Below are 9,887 nucleotides of genomic sequence, written 5' to 3' on the forward strand. Positions count from 1 at the left end.
GTCGTATTAAGAGAGCGCAGTCCACCTAACTAATCCGCCAAAGACGGCGCCACCGGCAATGGCCCTCGACAGATAAGGTCGCGCGCGACGCATCCGACGCGTGACCTTTCTACCCGAATCGACCTTATCGTTGGCGGAACCTCTTTTTCTTCCAATTTTCGTCGGCGCCAAACCCCCGCTTTCCCCGACCGCCCCTTCCACCTTCCCTTCGCCCGTTAGCTTCCGCTACTTTTTACCGCACGTCACCGTCGACGGTGACGACGCTCGTCGCCTCCTTCGGAAAGCGACATCCGCCGACGAAAGTCGTTTCGTTTCTATTTTCGGGCGCACCTTTGGCGTTAGGCAAATCGTTTTTTGGGCCAGGTAAAATAGAGGAAGACGTACTCTTTAAACTGTTCGTCGGTAAACCGGGATCCGGCGTAAGTTTCCCCCGGGCCATCACACAGCACCAGCCAAGAAAGTAAAGAGACGGAGGCGCAATCGCTGATGATACCTGCAAAAAAAACGTAACGGATAAAAAATGGAATTGTAAACACCGGGTCTTTTCCTCGGACGGGTGCAAATGCTTCCACCCACCGTAGTCGTTGTGGATGGTGACGCAGATCGAAACCAAAGAGCAAACGGCCAAAGTCCAACGAACCCTGAAAGAAGTTTAATTCTTACAAAGTCGAAATTCATACGAAAACGGACTGAACAGAAAAAAAAGAACTTACCAAACGGGAAAAGAGGAAACGAATGGTGAAACCGCCACTGAAATCGTCAGAAAATAAGCCAAACCGGAAACGACGAGCGTCAATCCCTGCAACGTAAACAAATATTTGGTGTTCTTAGTCTTTCGCATAATTTCAAATGAAATTAAAAATGCGTTAGTACGCTCGATTCGATCTTTATTACAAATAAATTTAATGTAAATAAAATTGAAAGGGAATACAATCGTCGCATATATAATAACAACTGGTCTTCGTAATTATACATTATCGTATATTCTGCAAATAATTATAAACATATATAACATCCTACGTATAAAATAAATAGATATATAATTTTCTACCCACATATATAATATGCATATCTGTAACTTATATGTACTGTACGTGGACGTTGATTTTTCGGCCGTGTAATTATATTTAACCTACGTAAGATATATTTAGGCTATATATACTATAGAAAAATTACATTACTGTAGAAAATTATACATATATATATTTACAGAATATAGTATTATATATAATCACGAAGATCAGTTATTATTACAGATTCCAATTTTATTTACACTAAATTTATTTGTAATAGACTTTGAATCGTCTTTTGATTTCATTTTAAATTATTTTTGTCGTTGTTGTAGGGCTTCTCGGACAAAATACACCGTAGAGTGTAGACCACTGATAATTTTTATCCAATTAACATATCGCTTCAGTTTTTATTCCTTGTTAAGTGATTTTACCCCTTATTTTGATCGTCTTTTATCGTTACTCCTTTGTAATTCGGGGACGGAGGTGAATGAAAATTTATCGCAGATTCATCCCGAAATATTAACCTAGAGAAGTAAGAAAAATGTCGGAGAATAAAAAAAGGGTCCAAGTTCTCCCCGGTCGTATCTCTGTGAAGCGACCAGATGTGTAGAACGCGCTTCTTATCGCTTTCGCCTGAGTCATATCGCGAACGCTCTAAATATAACCCACTTCATAGTTGTGGGAAGTTTCTTTGTTACACCGAGATTTTTAAACGATCGGAATTTTTAAAAAGGAGGGAAGAGGAAATGAAAGAGGATGAGAGAATAGAGACTGACATCTGGCGCTGACGGATGGAAGTGTAACGGAGTTAACAGAAATCCCATTAGAATGATTTTCGCAACGCTCTGGTCATTCGGTCGGCAACACGACGATAGCGAAAGTGGAATGAACCATTCCCTTTACGCCCCTTTACGATCGGCTTCCGACGTATAACGGTCCGGGTACAAATTTTGTCTGCTGGCCTATACAATCTCGCTAAAAGTACTCTCAGAATGGCGAATGCGATCCAGATATACGAAGCTCTCCCCCTACGGCTACGATCTGCATTGATGGTGTATGACAGATGAGCAACCCGAGTTCCCCCCTTTCTTATTCTAGTTCCCATGGCAACGCGACAGAGATGGAAAGGACGGATATGGCGACATGCGCCATCCCCCTAATCATTTCGGTCACCTGCACGTGACTTCTATCGAACCTCCCAATGTTTCTTCTTAATTATTGCGTGACTCTCGGATTTTCTTTATTCCTCGTGTTTTTGTGACCGATACCGAGAGACTTGTCCACCCTACGTGATCGATAATCGCGCTTTAACGATACGCTCGATGCGCCATCTGACGGCAAAATACGTCATCACGCTCGCATCCCCTTTATTCCAGAAAACTATCCAATTTTCATTACTAAAGGATCGAATTTTTCGGCCTGCAACTCCCTCGTTATTACGAAATCTCTGTGTTACTCTATTCTGGTAACCACCCGTGACCAATACAGGAATTACTAATGAAATATGACGTAATAGCGATAATCTTAATATCTTTAGAATACCGACGTGACAATAATAAAACCAATGAAATCAGATCAAACATAATTTACAGTAATTAAAACCAATCTCTTTCATCTCTAACTCAGCATACAATACAAATCTAAGTTCACATATTAATTGTAAAGACCTACTTCGTTACTACTATTGTAAACAGTATTATGTGAGGGTTATTTTAACCTACACAATGTACATATTTCGGTAATACAATAATGTTTATTTAATATTATTCAAGTACGTATAATAACTTATTACAATTTTTATAATAATCCTAGTAATTATGGATATATTTATTATAAAAATTGAACAATACAATTATCTATTGAACAGAATAAACGACACGCAAAATTCTAGTATTAGTATAGGTAGGCTACAACTAAATACAGAAAGCACGAATCTATCTTTTCTAATAAACTATTAACTATATTTAGACCTATTAATATAGAACTTCTGAAAAATAAATGAAAAATCCTAAACACATCATTTCTTAATAGGAGTTTAAAGAATGATAAGTCATTTTAAAATCTTTTGAGTTATATTCTTCCTATAGAAAATACTAAAATATTTATTTTAAATACATTTTACAGGTTATAGTTAATAGATTGATTAGCTTCGAAGAACATAAATTTATGTCTACGTTTTAATTTTATATAATAGGAAGGATTTCCTACCATCTCGTCATATTATATCGTAACACATTATACAACATCGTACATTATTTAATTCTATAGTAGAAAAAGATATGCTCTTTAATTTCGTGTCATATAATCTATGTATGTACTGTACACACGGACGCGTGCGCGCATATATATATATATATATAGGCCTATATATATGTGTGTGGGGGATGTGTTTAGGTGTGTGAGCGCGCGCATGTATTACATGATACGAAATATAATGAGTATCGGTGAAATTGTTTTTGGAGATTAATTGAAATGATGAGGCCACCAATAGCGTACTGGACAGAGATGCTTTAAGAAACGGAAGCTACGCAACAGCTGTAAACAAATCTGTTATGACCCACAATAAAGTTTACAACCTTCCACGCTTTCAATCAAAGTCATTATTGGAGATGGAAGGGAAGAGTAGAGAAACATAAAACAATCTGCTGCGCTATTAAAACAAAACACGTGGCTAACCACGTGGTTTTAGCTAGAAGTATGCATAATATGAAGGAAAAGACGTTAAATATGCAAAACGGATGTGGACTTTTTATGACTCCCAACTGACTCGGTAAGAGTGAAAAGGGGGTACATGTAAACACCTTGCCATATGGTAACTTCTGCTGGTTGTAATTAGGCTGAGCGAGACAATATAAATACCAGCCCGAAAACTTTCTCTTTCTGATCAAACACAATTACATTTTCCCCCAATCTCACAAGGAATAGATCGACTTTGACCAGCTGTGCACTCGCTAACTTCAGTTCCAAGTGATTAAAACTGCTACTTTCAAACTGCATCTCATATAATTATTTATACAATCTTATTTTTTATTCTCATGTTTTTTTCTTTCTGTCCTGTAAAATTGTCTTTGTACAAAAGAATCGCTTCAATTTGATAAAAGTATAATTTTCTTTTTGAGATATTCAAATTGATTTGAATTCGTTTTGATATATTATAAACTTAATGGCAACAAATAGGGTATATTATATATATACAGTGTTTTAGAACAATTGAACGTAATATAAACATTTAGAAAACTATATCATGAGCTTGATTACCAATAAAATCTTAAACAAAAATTATTTAAATAGAAAACACAGAAATGTTTTCATAAAAACAGTTAATGAAGACAGATTGGACAAATGCTAATTTTAACTGTCTTTTTTCATCTATGTCAATCCAATTAAATGCATCTAACTACATTGAAACTAGCTGAAAAAAGAATATATACATATATTTATTTATTTATAAATATATACGAACAATTATTTATTGTGACATCGTCACACTGCCGGGCTGCAATTTTTTTTTATCATATTTTCAATTTATTTCATTTAAAAATCATAACTCAAATTAGTACTGTAGTGTCTTACCCCTGTACATCACACTTTACCTTTAACAATAGAGTCGTGCCAGTCATCTATTAACTGCTTTCAGGGGAAAAACTTTTGAATTGAAATAACTCGACTTCCAGTTTATATTGGAAGTTCACACATAGTTAATTGGGACCTCCCGCCCCTAATCTTTCCATATCTGGTCTCGTCTTTCACCTGTCTAACTCCGTTCTCGAGATTAAGGAAAGACAGACAGACAGTGGGAATTTATATTTATGTCAACAATGTTTGTTAAGGTCTTAAAGAACTTAAAAATTCTGTTTGTGATTTATATATATTTCATTATATACATTATATATACATATATAAATTATGCACAAACTTTTAATTTATTTAGTTTCTCAATCAATATTGGTAGAATTTGTTTATATTCATCCGTAATAGTTCATGGGATTAGAATTTGTAATTTACTGTTAGAAAATCATTGTGACATTTAGAAAGATATATTTATCACATATTGAATGACATATAATTTTCAGTAATAATTGACTTTTGCCAAGAACTGGCAATCAGTCTCCACTGATCAATATCACATTATGAAATTAAGATATTTCCCATAACAATGTTCCTGTTATATCTAATTTTCATACTTTTAATTACAAGAAATTTCAATGTAATTTATTAAAAATATTAAGTGTATATATTAAAATATATAAATGTAGTGATTATTATTGTCAAACAGTCTTATTAATAGTTAATTACTTAAATTATATTATTAATAAAAAAGAAAATCTTATTACAAACATATCTTGTTTAAAAAATAGTTAAATGGAGTCCTTTTAACTTTAAATAATTGTTAAGGACTTACAAAATATAAATTACCTTTCCATGGAATGGCCTCTCTTCTACCAAATTTGCTAACTCTTGACCAATAGCAGTAATAAAATATACAGCTTGGTAGGATTCAATAGCAAGAAGTAAAGGTTCTACTGCAATCATTGAATAATAATAAATCCATATTAAGATGGAAGGCACAATGGTATAAGGGAATGACAATAAACAAAGAAATATTAAAAAATCTAAAAATGAAATCCAGGTTTTCTGTAAACAAAAAAAAAATATATATATATATATATATTAAATTACAACTATGTNTAAATTACAGGACTTCTTTTTGTAATAAAATTAAATAATTAAAGATTCTTATTATAGGTAACATAATAAATATATATCTATTACAATATAAAGATTGTTTTTATAATTTAAGAACCTCCAAATAACAGTCTTCAATTCTAACAATTGTTCCATACAATAGTCTGAATGGAAAATGTTCGATTATAAATCAGTTTAGGTCTCCCTTTAAAAAGTTTAGAAAAATATATGACGAGTCGAACTCATCTACAGTACTTTATTCAAGAATAGGTAAATATTTATTATTAACAAAGATATATTATTGAAGACCAAAAAAGTCTTAAAGTAGACTAAAATTAATTGCCATTTTGTGAACATTCAGATGGTTCAGAAAAATAAGGTTTATATCCTTTTAGTACAGTAATTCTCTACACACCATTAAAGCTATATTTCTATTCTTTTGAAGATCTGCTCCGCATCTCCTAATCCAAAATCCACCACCTTTCTAATCACTCCATTGCAGTTATTGTTCTAACACATTATTAATACCTTTTTCATTCATTTATTATTTAATTGCAATTCTGAATATTTAATGCAAAACAGTGCCATCAGATATATTAAGTATCACGATAAATAATTAAAATTAATCAATAAATATTAAAAAATTTCTGGTATCTAAAGTTAAATTTTTTGTTTGCTGACAAACTAATCAATGAACTTTCCTCGGTTAAATAAATATTGTGTTATAATTATAAAATACATTCTAATAATCATCTCTTAAATATTTTTTTTTTATTTCACTCAATATTAAATTTAATTTGAATACAGATTTAATTTAAAAGAATAATTCTAAATAAAAATCTGAGAAATTTATTTATTATATTAATAAAGATTAGTTTATATGAAAAAATGATTGTTATTAAATTCATCATAATACAAAAATTACAAGCATTTTATTCACATCAATTTAAAAATTTATCAACAATTTTCATAAAACCATTGTTTTAAAAACAAAATTGCCTGTTTGAAAATCATAAAACAGATCAATCAATGGTTCAAATGTATTAATATAGCATTAAGTACGAAAATATATCTCTGTTGGAAAATTAAAATAAACACTGCCGCAAAAGGTCATATAAAAAACTTATAAAAACAAAAAGTCTGGAAGATAATCAACCGTGAGCGTAAGAAAAAAAATAAAGAAAATAGTTATCAAACAAAAGAAGAAGAAAGAACATATATACTACATTCTTCTGTAGCAATATAAAAATGAGTCAGAAACAAACATAATCACTATATTCTACTTTTGACTAAATCAAATTTAATGAAAATATTATAAAATCATCATTTAAACTTACTTTCAAATAATAAATGATATGAAATTGATTCTGAACAGTTACATTTCTGAGAGAAAAGTATAAAGTATATTGTATTTATATTAATGACAGTATCAATACAAATACAATATTTTAAGTCTAATTGATTTCATTTCAAAGTGAAATTCTATTAAGTCTTAAGAAATCAATTGTTATTTATTTTCTATCATTTGTTTACCAAATATTAATGTTAAATAATTATTAAGTTAAAAAGTAAAACTGTGGAAATTGTTATTTTAGAAGTAAAATTGCATTATATGATATATTCCCAAAATATGATGAAGGAAACACCATATATATATATAAGATTTTTGTTTATCAAATGTATCTACTGAAAATTTTCTTTTGGAAAGACTATTCTAAATAAAAAAATACTATCAACACGTGCCAAATATAGACCAACAAGCCAGTTATTTACATATCCACCAGTGGGAGACAACACGCAAGATTTTGGATGCAGGGCGAGAAGCCTAAAATAAGAAATTACAAGAGTTAGCCATTTGCAAACACATTTACAGATGTAAATGTCAACTACTATACACAGATAAGGGTAGTTTGGTACAATTAATAACGCTCGTATTCATTTAGTTCTACCAGAAAAATAATCGCGTCCGTATTTCTCGGACGTAATCGTGCGGTTTGTCGACGGGCATCTTAAGCAATTCTAGGACTCTAGTAAGAAGTTTAGAAATATAACTACAGTATACAGATAATTTCAGGTAGATACAGTATTAGACAATTATTCAAAATGATCTTTGCAATGTGCATTGTTATATTAATAAGATTCTATCTTTTTAATTTCTTTTTAAATTAATATCAACAAATCTAAAAAACAAAAATTTTGTACAAGTCCAGAAAAGTTTTTACATATCATTTTAAGTGCTATATATACTTTGTTATATTTAACTGGCCTTAATAGTTTGAATTTTCTGAGATTTTAATACGCATCCGATTTTTTTCATTGGAAATAAAAAGAAAATACTATTTGAAAATTAAGATAACCATTATTTTAAAAATATGGATTTTAATAGGAGTCTCTTTTGCAATGTTACTCTAGGGAAGGGAAAGTGACAATATCAATGTTTATCTGTTGTATTTACTTTAAAAAATGATAAATAAATTTGAAGAGAAAAAGATCAACTAAATGGTAAATTTGTAACAGGTTATAAATATATTCTTTTAAAATAATTTAAATTTTATATCAACGGCAGCATATTTTCTACAAAGATTTGTTTCACGAGTTAAAAAATTAATGTGGTAAAAAGTATATTTTAAACTAACGATTCAATTATGAAAAGAAAATTAAATGGTAAAGTTTAATTGTCGAAAAATATTAAACGTCTTTCTGATTTTAATCATACTTAAATAATGCATTCCTTTTAATTTCCAAAATTAGAAGTCTAATGGCAAAATCTCTGTAGGCAATCGAATCGATCATAATTATTCCCATAGAAAACTTATCGCCTGTTACTTTTGAAAGGACACATTACATAGAAAAAGGTTTTTATTATTATTATTATTAGATATATTGCTTTTAACGTTATTTAATAAACATAGCATTTGGTCAATGGCCTACGTAAATATTTTCATCGGTTTCTTAAATGTAAAATACGGAAGAAAATTTCGTGCCAGGTTAATTCGGCCATTTCGGTCTATTAGTCGGAAACGCGAAATTAATTGAATCGACGGTAAAAACTTTGCCCATCAAATATTTTGAACAGAAATAATTAACTTAAATGACTATTTCACGTTTTTATCGGATAAATTTCTGCTAAGGGTGTAAAATCGAAACGACGATATATTTAAACGGGATCGTTAGCATCACCCCGACGAGAGAAAAAATTCGGAATCTATTTAAATAATTATAATCTGCCCGGTGTATTATTTATAATCGTCGTTAGTATATTATCGATAGGGCATTTGGAAATATTACGTTTGCTCTATGGTAAAGTGCGGCGAAAAATTTCGCCATCGATTAAGAAACCATCGCGGGTTTCATCTATTCCAACGACCTTACAAAATTGTAATTCGGAGCAGCCAAAGATCCAACAAAATAAGGCGAATCGACGAAGGTAACCGGTCGGAAGGGAATTTTTACCTTTACCTTTTCCGACTCTCGGTTATTTAATGCCACCTTCCGCTCTTAATTTCTACGTGAATCGATTAAAATTTCTCCAACCCAACACGTGTACTTTGCCGCGCTCCGGCCATATTTACGTAAATGAAACCACGTCTTTCCATTAAACACCCCCGACGACGAGCGGGAGGGGGGGTTTCGATTGCGCTCGCCGACGGTTAACGACCACCTTCGGATAGTTTGTCGTGGACGATATTAATCCCCAACTAACAAATAAAAGAACGGTTTACGGTAGAGACGAAACGTCAAAATGGCCGATGCCTACCCAATTCCCGGGAATCAGACTAGAGACGACGACAAAGACTAACATTAAAATCGATTGCCCCGCTGCCTGCCGAATTCCCCATATTGTACCGCACAACGGTAGACAGGCTAACCATAAATACGGTACGTAACGGAAAATATCGGTCAAACTCGGAACGAAAAGACACATGGCCTATTTTGTATTTCGAGCCGAGACGTCTCTCTTCTCTTCGCCGATGACGGCGCCCTCTTCTAATCCGAAACGGCTATATTCTAATCGACCGTAATCTGGTGCGTAGTCCATTTCGCGTTATTAATCGTATTAATTACAAATTTCGGAAAATAATTAAAAATAATAATTAATACGAAAACATTTTGTTTAGACGTTTATATCCGAATTCGTAACGGAAGCTACCGCCAGAAAAACTTTTAAGTATCGGTAAAAACTGTCTT

The 9,887-nt window shown here is 31.9% G+C and overlaps 1 protein-coding gene across 2 annotated transcripts; it reads right to left on the reverse strand.

The window, feature by feature from the left end:
- Nucleotides 1-265: 265 nt before the first annotated feature.
- Nucleotides 266-9,681, reverse strand: LOC111630616. 2 transcript variants are annotated; one of them, XM_023374748.1, is made up of 6 exons: nt 9,457-9,681; nt 7,037-7,082; nt 5,430-5,536; nt 714-799; nt 577-641; nt 266-493 (listed from the first exon to the last, which is right to left on the reverse strand). In XM_023374748.1, the coding sequence occupies exons 1-6, from the start codon at nt 9,622-9,624 to the stop codon at nt 339-341; spliced, it is 627 nt and encodes a 208-aa protein (XP_023230516.1). In that variant the 5' UTR covers nt 9,625-9,681; the 3' UTR covers nt 266-338. The 2 variants fall into 2 exon arrangements, with proteins under 2 accessions (XP_023230516.1, XP_023230515.1); XM_023374747.1 differs by lacking the exon at nt 7,037-7,082 and having other exon boundaries at nt 270-493; nt 5,430-5,648.
- Between the last annotated feature and the right edge of the window lie 206 nt (nt 9,682-9,887).

This window comes from Centruroides sculpturatus, unplaced genomic scaffold, assembly GCF_000671375.1.
Source record: "Centruroides sculpturatus isolate CEXI.00-Female unplaced genomic scaffold, Cexi_2.0 scaffold683, whole genome shotgun sequence".
In the NCBI taxonomy this organism is placed as follows: Eukaryota; Metazoa; Arthropoda; class Arachnida; order Scorpiones; family Buthidae; genus Centruroides; species Centruroides sculpturatus.